This window comes from Phalacrocorax aristotelis, chromosome 6 (genome assembly GCF_949628215.1).
Source record: "Phalacrocorax aristotelis chromosome 6, bGulAri2.1, whole genome shotgun sequence".
Taxonomy (NCBI): Eukaryota; Metazoa; Chordata; class Aves; order Suliformes; family Phalacrocoracidae; genus Phalacrocorax; species Phalacrocorax aristotelis.
Window position 1 is genome coordinate 20,471,083 of NC_134281.1, and position 23,649 is coordinate 20,494,731.

The 23,649-nt window shown below is 41.0% G+C and overlaps 1 protein-coding gene across 3 annotated transcripts in view; it reads right to left on the minus strand.

Moving 5' to 3' along the window:
- The window catches only part of DCAF1 (DDB1 and CUL4 associated factor 1), a 53,720-nt gene extending 30,570 nt beyond the window's left edge, over positions 1–23,150 (minus strand). For 2 of the 3 annotated variants that reach the window (XR_012661096.1, XM_075096448.1), the window contains exons 1-11: positions 23,026–23,150; positions 17,729–17,846; positions 12,967–13,043; positions 12,163–12,236; positions 11,111–11,224; positions 8,906–9,043; positions 7,442–7,945; positions 6,152–6,253; positions 4,795–4,953; positions 2,114–2,293; positions 1,028–1,237 (exon numbers count right to left, since the gene is read on the minus strand). Coding sequence is in view for 2 of the 3 variants with exons in the window: in XM_075096448.1 (XP_074952549.1) it covers positions 1,028–1,237; positions 2,114–2,293; positions 4,795–4,953; positions 6,152–6,253; positions 7,442–7,945; positions 8,906–9,043; positions 11,111–11,224; positions 12,163–12,236; positions 12,967–13,043; positions 17,729–17,838 (1,668 nt within the window). In the remaining variant the exon portion in view is untranslated. Of the gene's footprint in view, positions 1–1,027; positions 1,238–2,113; positions 2,294–4,794; positions 4,954–6,151; positions 6,254–7,441; positions 7,946–8,905; positions 9,044–11,110; positions 11,225–12,162; positions 12,237–12,966; positions 13,044–17,728; positions 17,847–22,300; positions 22,383–23,025 lie in introns of those variants that run through there. The other variant, XM_075096449.1, reaches the window with a different exon arrangement.
- Positions 23,151–23,649: the final 499 nt, after the last annotated feature.

Consider the following 23,649-nt stretch of genomic DNA (forward strand, 5'->3'; position numbering starts at 1 on the left):
TTTCTGTTCTATTCCCCAAATATAGAAGAATATAGCAGTTGTCACTATAATATACAATAAGCAGCTTAAGAATAATATTCTTAAAGTTTCTCTGCAATCCTAAAAAGCTTAGGCCTATTTAAAAAAAGGAAAAAAGTTACTTTAATTTAAAATTCTACTCTGCTTTTAAGCTACTGTTATAGTAGTTACTAGACCATAATTCAAAATAAATGTATGTTAAAGTATTAAAAAAAGGCTGCAAATATATTCAATTACAGTTTCTAAGTCCTGACTACAAAACACACTAAAGAAAAACGGAAATTCCTAACACTTTTTGAATTTTTTTTAAGTTACACAAGGCAGCAACAGCTTATACACATTTCTTTAGTTACTGAAAATAAGTGATTTTTGCAGAAGCAAAAAAACCCTTATGTTTTCTTATTTCAGCTCTTCTAGAAAACCATCATTAATTAAACCAGAAACCACAACTGAATGTGCTCCCTCAAAACAAGCAACCATAAAACTGAGTTTTTAAAACAAAAACAAACCACACTTTGCAGTGAGATGGTAGGAAAAGAATCATGGCCAACACAAGAATCTCCCAGGAAATTCCTAAAAACTATTGTTTCCAAAAGACACATTCCAGTTGCCATTATCAAATCAAAATTATTTCCAAGTTTTTGAACATTAGGCATTTTTCTATACATACAGGCTTTGCCCTTTCAGAGATTTAAAAGCATAGGAAAACCCACAAGTATCAGAAATAACCTGCCTTTAACTTAAGTTTTTGAGATGGAAGGCGGAACCACTGCAGATGAACAGGAACCTTAGTCAAATGTAGCTCAGATCAACATCAAAGGCTCTTCTGTATTCTACTGCAGTGTCATTCCACAAAGCAGGAAAAAATTACAATTAAAATTCCTCTCCCTATACATTGCACACTGCCCAGTTATTCTACTAGCTTCAAAGGACATCCACACATTCCTGCAGCTTGGATTTGCTTGAAAAATGCAACAACCATATTAAAACCTTGCAACAAGCTGCTCACCTTGTAAGGGGGTTGTGGATGGACCAGAATGCCACCTTCAGTGCGCTGGAGTGACTGCTTCACCTGTTCAAGTTTGATAGCAAGGTGAGCCTCAAAGTATCTACGCAAGGCCATGCAGGTGTGTTTCCCAGTCTGGCGACTAGCAAAGATCTCATCATCACTCAAGAGGGCTCCTTGGTCTTCCAGGTTTAAGATCTCGAGTGTGCTTATCTTCAAAAAGAGTTTGGAAAGGGGAAAAAAGTTTCATCAGCTCACTCTTCAGGAAAAAAAGCACCTAAAATTCTCAGCTGCACTTGTATTAAACTCAAACAAACATACTTTGCTATACAAGACATACAAACACACTCTGAGAGCTGAGGAAAGCTGTCTAAGCAGAGAAGGCTATCTGTGTGGATAAATAATTAAGTCTAAAAACAACGATTCTCCCTCCTTCATTATCTATGAAGAAAGAAATCCAGAAGTTACATCAACGTAGATCTGGAGGCAACATTGTGCCTAATGCTATTAGGCATTATATTATACCCTGCTGTGCTGATGTCCCTGAGTAAGTACCAACCCAAGCTATAAGCACTGCACAGCAATACCATACGCAGGCATACCAGCTTTTGTACATGAACACACTGGTTTCTTGCTCATAAGGTACCGGATTTTTTTTTTTTCTCTCATAAGGTACTGCGATTACCACAGCACAAACACAGCTGTACCTCTCCTGGAACAAGGTTGGATGAATCTGCATCCAAAAGGGTACATGGCAATACCACACCTGTAGAATGGCAAGAAGCATTTTAACTACCCAAGTCACCAGTGAACATGTGCTGCTTAACCCAAGAGTTGCATCAAAAAGCTCTTAAAGGGTAGCAAGTCCCTGGACAATGATGATCTTATTAAGAAAAAGAATAAAGATGAAGGCATCCTCATGTCTGTTGCTTAGAAAACTCATTCCACTTCTCCATCTCTTGGGAATTTAGAAGGGAAAAACCCAACAAACAAAAACAAATAGAAGAACAGAATTCTCCACAGTTGCAATGTAAAGGGTGCAAAACCCAATACTAAACCCTGTTCACCACATAAAACTACAAGCCTTACCAAGTTAACCAGGCGTCGAAGGCCATCATGCCTGTCAAAGAGCTCCAGGACAGCACGGAAGGAGAAGCAAATGGAGAAGAACATGGTTGCATGGCAGCAGCCTGAAGCATGGGAGCACTCCATTAGCCATAAGGTGTAGTTTACTACATCTGAAAGCACATTATGGGGGTGCATGCACACCTAGAAAGCAAAAGAACATTCTTGAGAAGGACTTCAAACAGATTACTGAAGATAATTTGTCCAAGGAGAATGAGGGCTCTTCAAGGGGCACTGACAGAGGACAAATATCAGTTACTCCCAGCTTGACTCGGGACATCTGAGACATGAAATAAAAAGTCCCATTTCCAGATGAGTAAAAGAAAGCCCCAGTGACAGTAATAAAGGCATTGATGTGGCAGTGTAGGACTAGCAATTGGTCCACTCCCAGACCTAAATACAGTAAGTACAGCAGTCAATGTAGTATAATTCCAGAAAGCCTTTCTCCATACCACTTCAAGTTATCCAAAGAATGCTTCACTAGAGGCAGAGAATGAAGAAAAGTTTCCACTGAAGAAAAAAATTTTTCTCAGTGTAACAGTATCACACACTAGGTTGAAGTTCTAGCAAACTCTGGTAGCACTGAAATCTAGGGGGATCGCAAGGATCATCAAACACAAATCTAAAGCTTGACTTTCGCTGAACAGCTCAGCTGACAGCTGAGCTGGTCTTTTCCTTTTCTCAGCCCCTGCCTCTGAGATATGCAGACCATGTGCTCAGAGTTGCATTTTACATACATTTGTTAGCTTCTAACAACGAGGAACTCAGAACCCTCTGCAAGGGTCAGCACCAAGAGGAACAGCACAGGGGGCTAAAGCACTGGCACCAGCTCCTGTATGCCAAGTTAGCAGACTTTTTCACCTCTTCTCTGCTGGTGTTGGACATACTCAGAGAATACAGTGCTACCAGCTGCAGCCTTGCTTCCACCCCCAAGACCCGAGGCCTAGCATGGACTGAGTGACAAGGGATTGCCTCTCAAAACTGGCTTTCTCTGAAATCCAAAGACAAGAGAGGAATGTACCACAGAAACCTGTTCTACCTGGTGTCTGTAGATATTGGGGGTCTGGCAGATGAGACAGTGTCACTATGAAACAGCTGCATGGTCTTATGACATGGCCTGAGGATGTCAAGCAGAAGGGATCCTCATGCAGCACCCTGTCACAGCTTTTGGTTTTCCTTTTGAACAACCACGCAAGCAGCAAGTGGAATTGGGGGCGGGGGGAAGGGAGTATAAAGAGTTTTCTTATTACAAAGTTCAGAGAAACACCTATGCAGCCAGGGTCCATATTTCTGGCATAATGGGCAAAAAGAAGTAGAGGGAACATTATGCCTATTTCACCCTTCTTGCCCTCATACGGGAGATGTATTAAAGGGCACAGACAGCCCTGATCAACCATGATTACCAAAAGGTTTTTGAACTTGCTCACACAAATATGCCTGCAGAACAGAAATGCCAGCAGAATCCATACAGATACAGCCTTAAACAACCACTACCAGTCCAGCCTCTAGGTGCTCAGGAGTGTTAAGCATGTTAAATCACAACACACATTCAGACAGCATCAAAAACTAGGAAAGAATAAACAGAAATGTACAGTTACTAGTTTAACTGCTTCCACTTTCAGCTTTAAAAAAAAGAGTGCTAGACAATGCCAGGGGCAGGCCAGGAATCAAAAGCCCTCACTCAAAGCACAGCAGAATTGGAAGGCTTACAGCTATGACTTTGCGGTTGCTTCGACTGAATCTTAGAAAAGGATGTTCCCGCATGCCACTACTAATGCTCATAAGGTCAAAGTTTGGTTTTGTGAGGGTTTGTTTTGTTTTGTTTTATAGCAGCAACTTTAGAATAAACTGGATCAGTTGCTAGATCTGGCTCAGGACACCTGTGCTGCTTCCAGTACAAAAAAAAAAAAGGAAACAATCATTGTTTAAAGTATCTGGGAAACCGAAGCTTAAGGTTGGACTGCCATATCAACCTGTCTGAAGGGATGCCTGCTGGAGGAACACTACTGAGCTAAGAGGAAGATTTAAGATATTTTTTTAAATGGCAAAATATGAGGTGAGGAACTTTACCTTCATTATCAGCTGTTTTAATATTTATAAGCTCAGGCCACAGAGAACTCTTAGAGTCATTTAGTTTGATTTTCTGCACAATACAGACCAGACCTACATTAGTCCTCTGCTGCACTCAAACACCAGCACAGAAGTTGTATGGCTCTCTGCAATCTGACTGAGGTACTGTGTAACACTGGAGCTACCCACACTGGGACTGTGCATGGAAAAAGCAATCTCAGGTGTAGGAGTCCACTGGAACAGACAGGAAGGGAAAGACAGATGAGAATGGAGTTTTTCCTTTTTTTTTTTTTTTTTGAGGGAAAGAGGGACCATTAGCATGAAAAGGGTGATGAAAGTATTGTGAAAATGCTGACAAGACAGAGGTCTTCTATTAATTCCCTAGGAACTGAAATCCACACCCGTGAAACAAAACACTCAAATATACCATTATTTTTATATTTCCTATTGCCTCTGCACATACCAAAGTCTTTTAGCTTTTTAGCTTAGGAGATGTTTATTCAGGTTTTGAACACAGGTAGAAACACTGGAAACAACAGGAACCACTGCAGTTATATTGAAAGGATGCCTCTTACCCTCTCCATGGCATCTTGATTGTAAGACAAATAGTATAAGCACATGGAAACTCCTGTTGCTGCCATGGAAGGGCGAGGAATCTCCAGCAACTTTTGCACTCCTCCATGAGCAACAAACTCTGTTGCAAACTTGTTGTGCAGCAGCAATGAAGCCAAATGCTAATGAAGGATAAAAACAGATTAGACTGGAATTCTTCAAAGTGTCATCAATTCCATCCCCCGCCCCAGAGAAAAACAGACAGCAGAAAAAACAAGCACTCCATGATTTGTCCACCTTATTTCATCCTCCCATTATGTTTAACTGCAGAACGTAGTATTTATCCCAAAGACAAAAGTAAAAAAGGCATTATCACTTAGTTTTACACATCTTGCAAAAGAAATACAAGAAAAGCAGAACAACTCAGAAATTACCCAACAGGCCACATTGTCTTCTTATTCTTTTCATATTAACACTTTCTATTATCACTAAGAAATATTTAAATTTGCATTCAAACTTTGTATATGCCGTATTGGTGGCAAGAAGAATCTTACAGAAAAGTGTAGTAAACTTCAGTGCAGCTGCAGACTTCAGTTTTAAGAATAGCCTTTAAACTTCATTTTGTATTACCAACACCTTAAGAGGAAACAGTAAGAACCATTGTAAACCCCACCCCACTCCCAAGTGAGGTAACCTACACCTTTTGTAGGAGCACTGTTCCTTTGAAATAAATTCTCAGACAAATAACAATGAAACAGAGAGAAAGATGACACTGGAAGACCAGAGGTGGAGAAGTTACTGTGAAAGAACACACAGAAAAATGTAACTTGTGATGCTGCACAGCAGGTTTGGCTTGAATAAGGTTATTTTGTGTCGTTTTGTACCTCAGGGAGATAACCTAAAGACTATTCAAACAAAACTATTTTATTTCAAACATTAAGCTCAGAGATGTCATGCTGGGGCTTCTGGGAGTAAGACACTTATGCTTCTTCCCCCTCACAGATGTTCCTTGAGATGACAGGCAGTGGAACAACTCAGGAATGCCACCTAAGGGCAGCAGGAACACAAAGCATTTAATAGAAAAAGGAATTTTTATCATCTTCAGATAGACAGATGGCTGGTGAAATTAATGACACTTCCTGCAGAATTAAGATCTTTTTATCCCCTCTCTCCTCTCTTTTGTTTTATTTTAAATACTTGAGAGTTATAAAAACAAAACTGCAATGTATCTGAGTGAAGGCCAACTCCAATCCCAGGGAACGCTGCAAGATACACAAGCCTTAAGAAGATGAGCATTTGCCTTTGATTCATGCAGCAGACATATATTCAGTGCTTTTACAATGTTGATGGTACATTTTATGCGTTATGAAAGTAATTTACCTTAAGGGCTTCAAAAGTGAGCAGCACATCATTGGTTCGCTTCAAATCGATGTAGTACATCATCAGTTCCCTTGATCCCAGTTGCATAAAGATGGGTAGTAGCTGAGAAAAATAAAAATGGGAGACTAGCTGAATGTTTCATTGGAAATACAAGATCTGTTTTCATTCTTACTCTCTCAAACCCCCAATTTTCCCCTACTGGCAGATACCTGTTAAGAGAGTTAGTGGTAACCAGCTCCATCCATAGGAAGCAATAAAGGTTAACAGACCTCTTGTAATATATCTGCTGACTGCAGCAAGGTGCATGACAGCTGCCTCACTGAAATCTTAAGACTCTCCTTCAAGTGCGGCTATGGCAAGTCCACACAGATACCACCCTGGCAATAGATTCCCAACAACTGAAGAGAAAAACAGGAGAGCAGGGCAACAAACCAAAACCCTTTGTATAATTCTTTGTGTAACAGCTTTATAGTATTAATTAGTATTTTTATATCTTATTATTGCTGGTGTATGAAGTGATCCAGTCAGCATGCAGGGCATTGGGGGGTAACAGTTGCTTTGGCTCTCACAGAAGCAAGGCACACACGTGCACACACACATAACGTATACAACAAAGCATAACTGTGTTGCTTTGTTCTATTTCAGAGAGAGTTGAACCACCTAAAAAAAGGTTAGACAGAGATAAAGGTGGCCTGCAGACCTATGCTAACTTGAGTTTTATGTTTTTTTAAAAAAAGAAAAAGGAAACACACTTTGGTAAATCTGACACTGCCCAACTACTTTGTCCACGTAAGTAACAACAGCTTTCAGAAGCATGTCTATCACATGGGTACTGCCATTTCTCAGAGCTACTGCAAAGGTTACACAAACCACTTCATTCAGAACTTGACGTTCGTTATTTCCTCCGGCTTTTAATTGCAGGAGTCTATCACATCCCCCAGAGGAAATAAAAATGTATTTCAAACAAAGTGACTTGCCCTGTGTCATGGAAACAATTACCAAAAATAAATATATAAAAATAAAAAAAATAAAATTCCTAGTCCCATGCTCCAACTACAAGACCACACACCTGCTAGGTTCATGTTTGAGTATTACCTACCAAGTAATGCTCAAACTAATTACTTCAATTTGAAAGTCATCAACAACTCAGGAAAGGTTACTGATCTTAATCGCATCAGGAAACACCAGAGAGCAATACAACAGTTCTGCAAGTTTTTCCCCCACAATACCACTCAGTTTTGTCATGAGAATTCAAGCACAGAGTTCTTCCTCCCACCTTCATATGCTCACCTCTTGGTACTCCCCTAAGGGAGTCAGGTACTGAAGAATTAGCCTCTGCTCTATGGCAGGAGTCAAAGGGTAAAGTGTGTAATTAGTGCCAATCACCCATGGGGACATTTCTGACCAGCTGCTGTTGGACAGTTCAACAAACATCCGCTCTGGTTCTGAAGCAGAGAAACCCAGCTTTTGTTTGGCCTTCCGGAAGCCATCTCTTTCATGCTGTTTCCCTGATTTGCTTTTTCTTAGTCCCCCATCATCTAGCTTTGTAGCAGAGTTTACTCTGCTACTGGTCTTGTGACTTGAATCAAGATGAAAGGAAATCTCCATATCCCCAGAAACTTCCTCTTGCTCTCCATCTACTGCCATCTCCCCATAATCCATATCCACAGCTTCTTCATCTAGAGGCAGCAGAGAATCTGATGGCACTTTCCGAGGACTGGGACGCTTGTTTTCTTGTTTTGCAGTCATTTCAGTAACCTGTAACTCTCGTAGCCGTCGAAGCACCAAAGCCACCTGTTTCAGAAAAGAATGCATGAGAATACACTTCCTGCTTTGGTCAGACATCTCATATTGACCATATTTTTTGTTCTTAAGATATAACCCACTCCACAGCATTACGTGTCAAGTGTGCTGTGGTGTACATCTGCCCAGAGAAATAATGATTTCAAAGTGAATAAGAAAATCCCAATCCTTTCAGCTACTTTCATTCGAAAATATCAGCACCTAGTCTCCTGAATAAGAAAGAAGTGGCTTAAGAGCCATCAAGAGCAGGTGAGCTATATTCATGCTAACAGAACAACATACCATCTTCCACCATTCTTCCATCATCTCTGCCTAGACTAGAATAAAGGCAACATTCCCTTTTGAAGCAGCAGCTTTGATAAGCTGCAGTTCCACAAAACCTAAGAACATGTTTTTACTTTTAAAGGCCTTATCTGTGCAAGAATTAGAATTCACCCTACACTTCAGCACACTGTACACCATCCTGGGAGACAAATTTGCCTATCCTACCTTCTTCTGAAGGTCATCTCAATTTCTGGTAAACATCATACAGAATAAACACTAAAATGGTGAAAATTTTATAACAGAAGTGAATGCAATTTCATATTAAGTTGTCCCCATGCCAATTTACCTTTCATTTTAAAAAATCTCTGTCCTGTATGTAAGTCACAACAGGCAATAGTTACAGATGTAAAGCTTCTGAAAATTTTTCGTTAAAAGTATAGTATTTGGCTTCTTTGGTTTCCATTGGCATTTTTAACACAACTGGTAGAATAATCAGGCCGTAGCCTCAGCAAATGCAATGCATGATCAGGAAAGTAAGGAAAGCTTTTCATGAGCTACTGACTCTTACATATATTATAGACACTGTAAGACCCATATATTAACTCATGAATGTGAGCTCCCCACAAAAAAAAAAAAAGGTAAAGGTATCTGCCCTCTAAAGAAGGGAAGTGATCAAGAGATCATTACCAATTGTGAGTTCTCGTCCCTGTAATTTGCAGCAATATCTTGGTTTTCCATAGCTCCTCCTAATAGCCCCGTTGCATAGGTCCGTAGCGGCTGATCAGCCTCTCGCGCCCACTTAAAGAGATTTTCAACTATACCTTCCTAGAATGAAGAAAATAAGAAAGCAGTTCCGACAGTTATTCTTCATTTTTTACTTCTTGGTCCCAGTGAAAGCATCTGTTAGTAACAATTCTTCCTATTTCTAGTAATGAACAAGCTAGATTTCCTATCAATTATGTATGAATCAAGATTTAAAAATATTTGGAAGAAGGTAAAAAAAAAATCTAGCATTTTAAGCTGCATAAAACTATTCCCAGGCATCAGATATTTGGAATTAAGATTTGCACGCCTGCAAAAATCTTCTGAAGTGGCCAGTCAACCTAATGCCTAGAAAGTAGCAAAACACCACAGGTATAAATTGATTAGTCAAAACAAGCAAGCCCAAAGCTCCTGTCAGTTTCACTAATATAAATCTCCAACAGTTTAGCAGATTTCAAAGAAACTGTGTTGAACTTACACCAAGTAGAATGGAGTTTGGCTAAATTTCTCACATTTCACTGAAAGCTTACTAGGGCTAAATTGAAAAGTCACCTAAATAAGCAAGCTACCTGGAGCCAGAGGAACTCTTTTCACCAATGACTACCCACCAACCAAAAGAACAATTCTCAACATAGTCAGAAATTCATAATATTTGGAGAAGAGAGAAATGCATGCAAGTACACCAATCTGTACATATGAAAATCTTAATGTTAGATATGATTAATATTTTTAATAGTAACAAAATCAGCAGTGTTTGAACACAGCCTGCCAGGCAACTTTTCTTAACAAGACTGGATGAGTATTAACTAAAAATTAAAACAGTCCATTAAAAAGACAATTGTTTAGAATTAAAGATTAAATTTTTTACTCGCAATCAGTACTGTATTTTGAAACATCATACAATAACACATTATTGTGACAAGAATCTTGCACATAATTTGAATCATAGGTACAATACAATAAAAGATCAGTTAAAAGTAATAATGAACAGACATACATTTCAATGAGAACTCTCAGCTTACAGATTTTTAAAGAGTTGCCTGTTACATATTTAAAGAAAACTGCATTATTATTTAAATGTTATGTCACTAAAAAAACCAAACCAAACAATGAGATGTGAAATGCCTTGGCCGCTAGAGGACCTCTTTATTACTATCCTAAAGCCTCCTACATACAGGAATCCAAAGTGCCATAACAGAGCTCCATATATTCTCAAGACAAAAAGTAAAAAAGTCCTTAAGTGCAAAACTTAAAATTTTAACTTCAATTACAGAGATATTTAGTCTCTGAAAAAAAGCTATCTCCTCCACAAATAGGGAATTGCTGTTTTGCTTTTAATTTTTTTGGATCAAAGGCTCACAACTTTAGCCTTTAATTTGAGATCTTTATTATCTATCCAAATTCAATCATTCAAAAGGGACCACATTATTCTTTGCTTTTATCATGCTTTAGAGTTGATATAGATATTTCCAATGTTAAATAAACTAATTTAGAACTTTTATACTTATACTTTATAATCGGGACTACTCAATTTCCAAACTTTGGAAAAACATTACATTAATTTTTACAGATAAGGAAACTATGGCTCAGGGGTGAAATCAACTTTCTGCTTACTTTCAACTCTCTTCAGAAAACCACACTTGTCAACATAAAGAAGTCCAATTCAGCTGTCCATCACAGTTCCAGATAATGCCCACAAAGCATGTGGATTTTAGACTGCTTAGTTAAAGTATGACTTGCTTATCACTTAGCTCTAATAATGCTGTCACTCTGCTGTAGCTGGGGATTACTGGGCAAGACTCCTACAGCAAGTCTTTACATTCTGTACAGCCTGCTCTTTTCACAGGCCTATAAAATAATTCAAATTATAACATTTCTCAAAATATTACATTAAGTTTCAGCTCCTCCATTTGAATCAGTCCTGTTATAACTTAAAAGCTGCAAAATACCCAAGATTTGATCAGCTGAACAAGTCAAGATCAAAAAGCCCCAAACCATTAATAAGACTGAATAGATTGTCTCCCAGGGACAAGGTTTCAATATGGCTTTTTTCCTGGTTTCTCCTATGGGAAGAACTGTGGAGTACATAATACACCAAGCTTAAAAAACAAGCCTTAGTACAGATGGTACCTTCTCCTGAAAGACAACAGCTGTTTCCAGTCCCGGCATGATATCCAGAAGAAGTCGGCAGGCAGCAGTGTTTAATGGAGGTTCTCTGCTTGTCATCACATAAGCATTCACTAGCTAGAGAAGATCAGGAACAGCATTGGTTTGAAATTCAACTCTGACCAAAACCAATGCAGTGAAAGCCTTACAACTCCCACAGCAGCAAAACAATAAAGAATGTCAGTAATAAGCTCTGGATATAAAGATGACTAGCCTTTAACCTGCTCCCTCCATTGCCTCAGAAGCTGAAATTACTTCTCAGAGAAACAGAATTCCCCTCTGATCTGCTGTTCACTGACTAAATATCTATCTTGAACTGATTTGTAAAGAAAAATGCCAAAAAAAAATTACAGTTCAGTAACAGTGTAAACATGAAAATGTAATAGCTGAAAAAATTAACATAAAAAGGCACATTTTCAATGGCATCTATGTTTGCTTATTGCTTGTAGTTTAAGACAGCTACATGCAAGCAATCTGTCAGACTCCTTGCAGTAATGTGTACTGATACAGGTGCTTGCAGGGAGGTGAGTGTAACAAAAATTCTAGCTATTATCTCATGTTAGAGTATAGCAATGCAGGAAGAAAGCCAGACTCTCGCCTCTTAATCCTCTGCCTGAGTCTTAAAGAGCTGACATGCTCATCTGCTCCTACAGGCAGTCCACGATTTCCAAGCAGTCAGAGACAAGGCATTGGAATTAGTGGTATTAATTTATGCTTTTAAATTTATATTAGAGGAGCTACATTTTCTTTAAAGAGACTGATAAACCTTGAGAAGAATTAACTCAATTGTTACTACACATATTCTAGCACTCCCGAATAGCTTGTGAACTCCCCTTTCCTTGAGTCACTTCCACACTCGCAAATGAGTCACATTTAAACCCATCCTAAGAACCACTGCTATGGAAGAGAAAGTCCCTACACCAGTAAACAAGCACTGAGGTCAACCAGCACAGAGTAAACAAAAACCATAATGTGGTGTCAGGAATTGACAGATACAGATCTCAGAGCAAACCTACCGCATTCATGAAATCATCATTCTTGAAAAGTATCCTCAGTAAGTGACCAAGCATGCACTCTGGGTCCGCTCGACCTGTAGGAGATACAAGAAAAGACTTCTCTACATACCTCAAGATGTAAAGATTAATACTGAACTGCTATCTTCAAATTGATCATTGAATACTCTAGTTAGCAGGACCTTTCTCAGAAGGAAAATTACAGGAGAAATCATATGAATTATTCACTGCCTTAATTTTTTTTTTTCTAGTAGGCATTACCTCCCTAGAATTCCAACCAGTCAAAGCACAACACATTTTAGTGGTCCAACAGTATTGTAGACAGTGAAGATGCGGCCGCCAACCAAACTGTTCCAGTAACTTGGAAATACATCATCCCCAAAACAAACAAACAAACAAATCTAAGGATAACAAGATAGCATCAGTGGCTGTATGCAACTATTCTAAAGCACTGCCCTTACTCCTCAGCAAATTGAAGATAATCTGAGACAAACTGTCTTCTCTGTCCTTCTAACACCTACTACATCACATTAGCTATAACTTGTTAACATGATCATACCCTGATGCCATAAATCAGCCTCTGAAACACACTTCCAAAACTCTACCAAGGGCCTCAAAATCTTGCAACAAACATCAAAACTGCCAGATATCAGCACTACAGAGCATGATTACCCACTGCAAAAGTAGTATCAGACCTTGATCAACAGCAGGTGCCATCAGGCTAAAAATTGCTTACTCTTAAATATTTACTACAAGGTATCCATTGTGACAGAGTTGGCACTGCCAAAACCATTCAGGACATCTTACCTGGGTGTCTGTCATCAAATGGGTCTGGATCACCTTTGCGGTACTCTTCAGTCTCCTTCTCAATCAGTTCAGACATCCTGCAGAAGGAACAACAACACATGAGCAGAATTCACACTCAGAATTCCCCTAGTACACAGCTTCTCACAATAGCCTATCTGCCAAAGTAGTATAAAACAGCTCATCAACTTTCATTTGAATGGTATTCAGCACCACCAGAAGATTTCAGACTGTTCACAATAGAGGGATGAGAAAAGAGACTTGCTTGTAATATCTCATCCCCCCACTATGCTTCAAAACACACAACCTCTATCAACATCCCAGCGATGCATAAGCATGATGCTCTGGATGGGCCAATACCTTTCATTTACTCATGTTAGAGTCCTGGTGATGTTCTACAACACATACTACAGAGAACTAAAGGAAATAAAGGGCTTCATATTTGCAGTAGAGTAAGTCATGAACAGGTGGCTTAGTCCTCCTTCCTGTTCAGTCTGTGCAGGGGAAGCCGTTCAAGCTGCCTACACATTTTTTTTTTTTTGCATATTAAATTTTAATAATATTGTGTAACGATAAAAGTATATTTAAATAAAATATTGTGTAATCTCTATTCAGCTTATCCCATCAACTCCATTGAAGCTCAACTTTTTAGCATGTGTCAGGTACTGCAATGGATAAGACAAGGAGAAACTCAGCCAGCTGCCTATTCATAGTCCTTCAAAATACATTAAATGCTCCTCCATATCAGACAAAAAAATTGAAGGTTGTTTTGAAGTTATGTCTTCCCATAAACTGAGAAGCAACCTCAGCAAACACAAGAAATCCTATGCTCTAATTCATTTAGAACGAGCAGTAAGGGAATGAATTATTATTTTTATTCAAAAAAAATCAAGAGGAGGGAGATTATCTCATGGTCAAGCAATAAATAATTCCATAGTCATCCATGTCTTTCTCCAGGAAGTGTTACAGTAGAAATATATGCAGTTTGAAGTGAAATAAAGAACAGTATTCAAAGAACATTAGAATATTAAGTCTTATTTCCTTGCTAGAAAACCTCATTCCCTCCCCCCTGCTCAGGTCTAGAGCGGGTTGCAGAATCTATGTGCAGCACAGCATTTTAAAACAAGATCTTAATACCTCAGGGTAGTGATCTAGGCAGAGTTTATTATAGCGGAGGGAAAACTGCTGAAAGGCTGCAGTAATCCCTTGAAAAATATTTGCAGGGGATTTCCCTTACAGAATGCCACTGACTTCTACTCTATTTCTGTTGCTTTCCAGAAAATATTCTGTGTTCCCAGGGACAGAGGCAAAAATGTACTTAGTTCTGCCTCTGTGGACTAAACTGACAGTATAAAGAGGATGATGTTATGAAGCCTGTCCAGATTGTAGGAACAGCAAATAAACTTATCAGGAATGAGCAGAGAACTCTCCTGCTTGTCTCTGATCTGACAATTACCTTTCAGCAAACTGTTTATCCTGTGGGGTTCTAATATTTACTTTTAGTAAGCCTGAATGTGAAGAGATGCAAACTGTATCCCTTGCTAACAGGTGGCACAGCTTCAGCTCTCAAGAATTTCTGGCAAAAGCAAGTTACTTAAACACTCCACTGCCAGCTCCTCATTTTTCTCCATGAGAACTAATAGCTTGAGGGGTGCCTGCTGACTGACAACTCGGACAAATGGGGAGTTGAGAAGCTGCACCCTAGACTCATCAGGTCTTTTTAGGTGATAATCAGCATTTTGACTGTGTGCCAGAAAGGGCTGATAAGCAAGCATGGAATGTGAGCGTAACATACTCATCAGTCCAGCCTGTTTAGGTAGGCAGCCAAACAACATGCCGGCTGAAGCTGCCAAGTGGTTTTGGGGACGACAACATTATTACAGCCTAGATGAAACAGGCACGTGCATCACCATTTACAGAGGGTTTTGAGACAATTAGTCACAATTGTTTGACCAAAGTAAAAAAGCACTGCCTCTTCAAAATTGACTCTCAAAAAGGAAAGAAAAAAAATCAAGCTTGTTTATAATATCCTTCTTTTACTAACACATACAAAGGTGGCTTGTGAAGTGACTTGGATTAATCTACCCAGATTAACAGCTTTGTCAATTCTCAGTTGAAGCAACAGGAGAGTCAAATAACTAACAAAGCTCATTCCTGCCTCATAACATAGGCACGTGGTATGCAGGGCTTTAACAAAAAGCAATTCACAAAAACACTGAGCTTTTATTCAGGTTTCGAGATTTCCTTCATTCACTTGGCATTATATCAGTTCTCAAGCCACTTCAGAGTTTGTAGACAAGATCTAGGTTTTACATGGGGGTAGGGGTTCTTTCCCCCCACTTCTAACTGTTTTTTTTCCTCTTTACAGCTTTCTTTGCACTCATCTTTGGATGGCTAGCCAGATCCTCATTTGCACTTGCCACTCACTGAGCTCACCTTGGGGGTGGGAAGGAAGGGACAGTGGTATTCATAAATGTATGTCAACTTTGGAAGACTCACACTGATCTAGATGGCATAAAATAAAGCCATCCTAACGCTGCTCTATGCCATCATTTGGCATTAATGACCAGCCTGAACTTTCACAACAGATTCCAATAGTGTAAGATGCTCTAGGATCCTATACCACAACACGCTTGGTTTGTGGAGACGAAGTGTGATGTTGAGCTGCTGATTTATTCCCTTTATGAAAGGGGCTCTTGAGATACAGTGAAGGATCCAACTCCCAGGATTTGCCAGAATGGTTGAACATGACTTGCATCCAGACTATGAACTAATGCTCTTGCAGGATCATTTCAATTTACAATTTTTTTTGAAAGCCATATGTATTAAGTAACCGTTGTTCGCTGACACGCTTTCCAAGCAAGCTCTTCAGTTCGTACATTCTGACGCACTAGAGTTCATTAAATCCAGAAAACTAGCTTATTTAGAAAAGACAACTCAGCTGTGGCCGATAAACCACACTGTTGCTGTTCTTGTCCTATTACAGTTGAAACACTCACTACTGCACTCTCACATATGCTGCCTCAACATCTCATTTAACAGGCCCCCATCCATACAGGGAAGTTTTCTTCCATTTAGCTTAGAAGGCGGAAGGAAGTAGAAGAACGTCACTCAACACCAAGCATGACCACAGCTTCCTCTGCCTTAAGTCTAAAACAACATGCAACAGCACTACTCTGCCTCAGGCCACCAGCTAGCACAAGCTCCAGTCGGTGAGGACTCCTAGCATCTCTTCCAGCAAATTCTTTTAAGCCTAAACAACTCTACTCAAAACAGACATATAGCTTTCATTGACACCAGAAGCACTGTAAATCCAACTTCTGCCAGAGCCAGTAGAACCCTTGCTATCTACCTTAAATAAGTCTGTATTATTTCCACTAAGGCCAAAACACCCAAGCTTTCACCATCCATAACCACTTTGCCTGCTGCACAGAAACCTTGGAGAACGAAGACAGAGTTATCAAGACTTGTTTGAGCATAAATAATGTACAGAACTCAAGGAGCTGAGGAGGAGCAAGAAGTGCCAGACTGCTATAAACACAACAAAAAGCATGTTTAATTCAAATTTCTTTAAGTTTCTTAGAACATAGTATATTTCTGCTGTTTGTGCCTGCAATAAAAAGCCTTGAAATAGCACGTTTCCTTCAAGACACAAATCAGACAATACTCAAAGATACACCAAAACATGTCTCATGATTTTCAGGAGACCTGCTCATTTTCAAGTGTTTAGGATTGGCTTTCTGCTGCTTATCTCCCTCTTCTGTGCTGCTATTTTTAAAACACAGTAAGAGCAAAAAAAGTTGTGCTCACTAGGTGAGACATGGCACAGATCTCTGCAAAGAAGCTCCACCAGATTCCTCTTACTTCCACCCAGTGCCAGCTCAGAATTACTTGTCTGACCCAACAACACAGAGCAGCGCAGTACAGAAACCTGGATTGCTCTTAACATACAAGTGCAGTAAGTCCTTCCGCACATACCAGGCAGGTCACAGGTTTGCCAGCAGAGGCATGAGGAGGAATTGGGTGGAATTTCTGTGAACCTCCTGCTAAAGCAAGGGTAGTATCAGTTTACCCAATAGAGACCTAGCTTGCGAAGCCACAAGTGCAATTGATAATTCAAACACCTCTCTTTTCATAGAAAATATCTTATAATTAATGTTGTGTCTAGTACTCTCACATCTCCTAAAATTATTTATTTGTCGAAGGAATATTTTCCTTACACATACAATACAATGCCAGTCAATCAACACCCAGTGTAAAAAAAAAAATTAATCACGTTTTAAAATTTCACTTTAAACATGCCCTATGAGCTTCAATTAAATCTTCTCAATATAATCCCCTTGATTCCTCCAGTGAGTCGCTCTCATCCTTTCATTTAATCTGATCAATATTACTACAGTCACAAACCCCACGCCACCACTCTGATGGAACAACATTCTCATAGCTTTCGACCTTGATCAACGTTTTACAAGTTTCAGGTGAAGATATCGAAGTTACTTCAACTTTTGATTCCCCTGACTTCTATTATTTCAGAGCAGAGAATTAAATTTATATTTTAGAGACAGTCTGTGTAAGATCTTCACAATATAAATTACTTACCAGAAATTGTGTAGAAATACCACACTTATAGTTCAACTTCCAGACCAAGAAAATTAATTACCAACAGGTAACCAGGTGCATAAAAACCTCAAGCAAAATCGTGGTAAAAGCTGTTGTCAAGTAACTTCAGATATTCAGATTTAGGAATTTATTTATTAGTTCTTACCTGGTGAGAATAGGGACCATGTCTTGCCCGCTGCCATGTTCTTTCTCCCATTGCTCAAGCAAAGCAGTGAGCTCAGCCTTGGAGTCCACATGCCCAGATCCTGAAGTCATGGCTTAGCCTAAAGAAGAGGTAACAAGAGGGGGGGGGGGACACACCATTAAATTGAGCAAGAAATCCCACACAGTTTTGTTATACTCATTGAAATAATCCAAATCAACAAGGAGGGAAAAAAAAAAAAAGTGACAGAATACTGCTAAATTTCACTTTAAAAGTCGAAAGGTTCTTTTTGGTCCTTTGCCTGAAGAATAGAGAACATGTGCACACTCTGAACCCAAGTCTTAACTGGTGTATGACAACCCTGACCATGACGGGAAGCATGCACACCTAACCACAAGTGTTTGGTACTGAAGCTTTTTAACACTCCACCTCAATTCCACAAGCAGACCTGAGCTAGTCCTTCACTGTTTTTCAGGGATTTACTCAAGAAAGAACAAAGCTAGGTCAGCAAGATTATGATCAGTGTCATTATTCCAGTTTAACACCCTCCAGAGAGCAGTGAAAATGCCCAAGAATCATATTAGCTTCACACTGCCAAGGAGGCAGTAGGCAGCAGCACTAAGCGGCTGCAGGCAGCAGAAGGAGCACCGAAAGAGTGGTAGTCAGGAAACAGAGCAGGTCACCATATCACTACTTGTTCAACGCTTCCAAGAACAGTCAGTAGCTCTAGTAAGAGGGAAGAATGGTCACTGGAGGCAGCACTGGAGCAATTACTTCAGGTTTATCAGCCTTTACTTGCAAGACAGCAGCTGACAGAAGATTTATCTTCCCGCTTTCAAAAGTGAGATCCCCATAGAGTACCGAGTGACTTGTTAAGGTACTGTTTAATGAAGGGAACTATCACACTAGGTTGTGTTCAAGCCTCTAAATTTCCTGGCATCAATTTTTGTCAGTCTGATAACAATCTGCTGGAAATATTAACAGACCAAACTAGAACACAATCTGTCTCAAAACGCTGCCATGCCCTTAGTTTCCAGTCTGACAGACTGTGATTGCTGGGAAGAGTTGTAACTTTTGGAGGAAGGAACAACCAATCCTAATTTATAAATTGACCTTGTGTTAGAGTTGCGGGGGGAGAAATCAAAGCAACAGCAATTCCTTCATGGCCAAAAATGCACAAAAAATTCCAACATTTCATTAGCCATAACATGGCAAACATCCATCTGCCATGAGATTAAATATCTATTTGTTGTAACTGACCCAGAGAAAGAGCCTTCCAAAACAGTGTTAAATACAGATATGTTTAAGACAGTGACATACACATCAAATCCTCAACTTTGTATCCAGGAATCAGTCAAATGACAGACTATAAAGGGAGCCATAGCTCTACATAGATTACATAAGCATTTATAGCGCAAGTTCATTCTGAAGAACATTGCCATGTTTAACTGAGCGCTGGATACCTCTAATTGGTTTAAAACCTCTTCTCAGGGAATGGATGAACAACCCTAGAGCCCTACCTCCTGTCTCATCAGTGCTTCTAAACTTAATGTATTGTGACTGGTTAGTTAAATGGAAGAAGACAAGTAAAGATCACCCAGCTGAAGATGAAACTGGCAGAAATCGCCCAAAAATCGTCACCCAAAGGCTACAGAAAATAAACCTGCCACTACAAGACACCCAACCTGAAAAACACCATTTTGATAACTACTATATGACTTGAGTACACGCTAACAAAAAACCTACCTAAGCATAAAGAAATATGTTTTCTAAATTACAAGTAATTATGATTTTATCTAGAGCGTTCATTATTCATTCATCGTAGAACTAGACTGGGACATTTGATGCAAATGCATAAATCACTTTGGAAAAAAAATACTACCTAAATGCAGGCAACAAAACATAATGAGATTGTACACACACACACAAAACACCTTTAAAAAGGAAAAGCCAATAAAGCTTCATTCCCTTTTAACTGAACAACACTTGCCAGCAGCACTTCTGAGCCTTTAAATATCACAGACAAATCTACTCTGAGCCTCAAAATGCAAGTGCTATAGTGGTATCTGCATTCAACCACTTCAGACATCTCCACCTTCATTCTATACTCAAGGGATACAGAAAAAAAGTGACCCCAGAGCTTGTGTAAGGCCTGTACAGACACTCCTGCAATCTGAAGAATAGCTTACTTCCCCAAACAACCCTTTATTATTCCAGCTAGAAAATAAGAAAGGTCCAGCAATACCTGTCAACAAAGTTACAGTCAGGAAGACCACAAGAACCACTCATGTTGTCCTCTGGGACACCCAGTGCTATACCAGAACAAAGTGAAAATAGAAAAATCCCAGCTGTATCTAAAACCCGGAGTATACCTCACATAAAGCAATTACAGATCTAAATAACTGGTGCTGACACACAACTATTTTGCTGAAATAAAGTTAAGACATAAAAATGCCACCCTTTCTATAGGTACACAGCAATGAAAGTAAACATCTCTCCAAGGCATCTCATCTATTCTGAATGCTTATCCCTTCCAACCTCTTCAAATAAATTTGACTACTCTACATGGCACTGAAAAGAGCAGCAACAAAAATTATCTCAAAGCAGCTACTTCCACCGTTCTCACATTAATGCACGTTAGCAGTAAAATATATAGGGATGGAATATCACGGCAGGTGCATGACTTTAAATACAAGAACCAAAGCAATCCCTACTGTGCTCACTTTTTTCAATGATTCCGTCTTAAATCAAAGTGAAGAACTCTGCAGAAAGAACAAGATCATAAATGGTATGAACTAAACTGTCAGAAATATACCCAGCCTGTTGGAAAGGAAGGCCTGTGAGAGCAACTCTGACTTTCACGATTTCCCTTGGACAAGCTAGTGGACAAATTCAATCTTAAATTGCTCTCCAGGAACTAGCAGAACAGGGAGCAGCTATCTCACTGTGGATTTAAACCCTTGGGGCGGGGGCAGCACTGGTGGTGTAATTTTTGTTTACTAAGTTTTGAAAATAATGGTCTACTCAGATTTCAACTATAATAGCTAATAAGCTAAGGAATTAAATATTTTTTCCAAACACCACTATTGTCAAAATATCATATTTAGAACCAATAGAACTGATATAAACAAAACATAAAGCACTTAAAGGACTTGACTTCAAAAAACAAATATTTACAACCATAACTATAACTCACTGTGAACACTCCCCACTGAATCCACATAAGCATGTTTCAGCACAAAACAGTGCACACAGTATTGCATTTACATGAAACGTTGCTTAGTACTCCAATATCATAGCAAAGATTTTGTAAGCATTTTACTCTTTTGATCTTAGATGTAAAAAATTGACAGAAAAGGGAAACCCAAAGAAGTATTCAGAAACCTCAGGTACCTTACTGCTTGAGTCACCTTAGTCAGACACCTCTGAACAACGAAGAAATGCAAGTCCCGCTGACCTCTAACTGCAAGCCTCAATAAGCGCAGGGTATGGTTCAAGCAGTTCAGCTTCACCCTTTCGTTCCTTGACACGTTTGAGCGTCACACTGACTGCAAGGCTACTACAGGTCATTCACTTATTGATTTTGCATTGTGTTCATGAAAAGCATTATGAGATCTCAACACACTGGCTTCAACACAGATACACATTTTAAGGTATGAAACCTCTTAGGTGAAAATAAATCTATTAATGAAACCTGAAAACAAACTATTTGGCTAGTTGGGTAACAAGCACAAAATCCATACCTTAACAACTTAAACAGAAAATGAAAGAGCCGCATAAAAATCATACCATAGGGGGAAAAAAAAACCAAACCATTTTAATCAACTTCATAGAAAGACTGCAAATCTAAATTCATAGGTGGACAAAAATTACAGGAGGATTTCCAAATCTGCATGTATAGAGCCAACTCAAATTCTAATGACTATTTAAGCCAAGTCAAATTGTAGTTAAGTTTCATATTGTTCCTAAACAGGATTCTAAGTACAGCTGAGGACACAATGCCAATGAGAAGGCTAACATAATTATGTAACACCATAAGGCAAAATTAAGAACTCATGAGCTGGAATCTGGTTAAATACACAGCAAGCCAAGCAGTGCATCTGTATGTTCTTCCATATTTATGTTTTAACACAAAGACTTCCTTACTTTTTAAAAAAAACTCCCTCTCATCACAATTATTCTTTAAACGGATGAGATACCAGCCAACTATTTGCCTAAACCTGGTGAGTCCAAAATAACCATGCCAAAGTTAATGCTGAAGCATAATGAACTGCTAACACTGACATGGAAGAAAGTACACCACGAGCTAACAAAATCTTCACAACCTACTGAGAATAAAATCATGTTCTGGTATCATATGTGAGTGAAGCTCTAAGGGAAGTCCTCGCTTGTTCAACTTCCCCCTTTAGCCCCAACAGAGCTGTAATTCGGCTGGTACTACAGAACATATTCCTAACGTCGTTTTAAATATTTGTTTAAAAATTCATAGTTTTTTTCCGTTAGAGTATTTTTAAAGGCCAGGGAAAAGCACGAAGTTACTTAGCTTCCTGGAATTTCTGCTTTTACAAAACAAACCTGGAACTATCTGCCGATCTGCCAGGACAAGAAAAAAAAAGAAACAGGAACAAACTTTTGTTGTCTACAAAGGGAGGTAAAAAATCCGGCGCTCCGTTTCAACACCAATTCCCCTTTGCGCTGCTGGAAGGACAAACGGCGGACCCTGCCTCCCCAGAGGAACGCCGGCGTTCGGCACGCGGGGCGCGCAGGCAGTGACAGCTCTACGGGAGCCCCCGCCGCGACGCGCCGGGCGGGAGCGGGCTGCCCGCCGGGACCTGCCGTTCGGACCGCGTGCGGGGGTGGAATCGAGACCCCCCCAGCGGGAGTCTGCCCCCCGAGCCGGCCCAGCGAAGCCCCGCGCGGAGCGGCTCCCCCGGCGCAGGAGGAAGAGGAGCCCCGGGGCGGCGGGGGCGGGGTGGGCCGGCCGGCGGAGGACCGGGGCGGGGCGGGAGCGGAGTGGTGCAGGCCCGCCCCCCCCGCCGGCAGGCTGACAGGCCGCGGGGGGCGGACGGGCCCCGCCGGGCCCTCGCCCCGGCCGCATTTCGGAGGGCGCCCCCTAGCGCGGGGGCGGCCGCGCAGGCCACCGCTCCACACACACACCCCCCCTGCGGCGGCTCCCTGAGGCGACCCCCTGCCCCTGCCCAGCGTGGAGGCCGCGGCCGCCAACCGGCCCGGCCCGGGGGAAGCGCAGCGGCAGCGGCGCTGTCCTCCCCCAAACCCGCTCCCCACCCGGCGCCCCGTACCTGCCCGATGCCCCCCCGCTGGGTCGCCGCCGCTGTCCCCGGCCCCTGCACTCGGCCCCGCGCACCCCGCGGCGGCCGCGATTGCTATGGCGGGCACACAATTTGCGCGTCACAGCACACGAGGGACCGCGTCACTGCGCGCGGAGCAGCGGCGAGAGCGGCGGAGGAGGGAGGGGGAGGAGGCGCGGCGAGGGGCCTCGCGCGAGGCCTCCCGGGAAACGGAGTTCTCGCGGGCCGATGCCTCTGCGCATGCGCCTGTCGGGGCAGCGCCGCGGAGCAGGATGGGAGTTGTAGTTCCAGGCGGGCGCCGCCATTGTGCCCCCTCGGCCCAGCTCAGCCCAGGGTTCTGCGGCTGCGGCCGCGGCCGCTCGTACTCGAAGGGGTGTTCTCCTGGGAGAGAGGCGAGGCTATTTCCTCTGCTTTTCCCGGGCTGGCACTGAGGAGCCACTGAGCAACAGCTGCCAGCCCAGATAGCGGCATGTCTGCCCTGATAGCAGCACAGCAATGCTGCCAGCCCCTCCGGGCACAGCAGGGACCGCCGCTAGCTGTGTCTTTTTCTTACTTTCTCACCCAAGGCTGAATGTTCACTCGTGCATTGTTCACCTGCTTAACTTTACATCCACG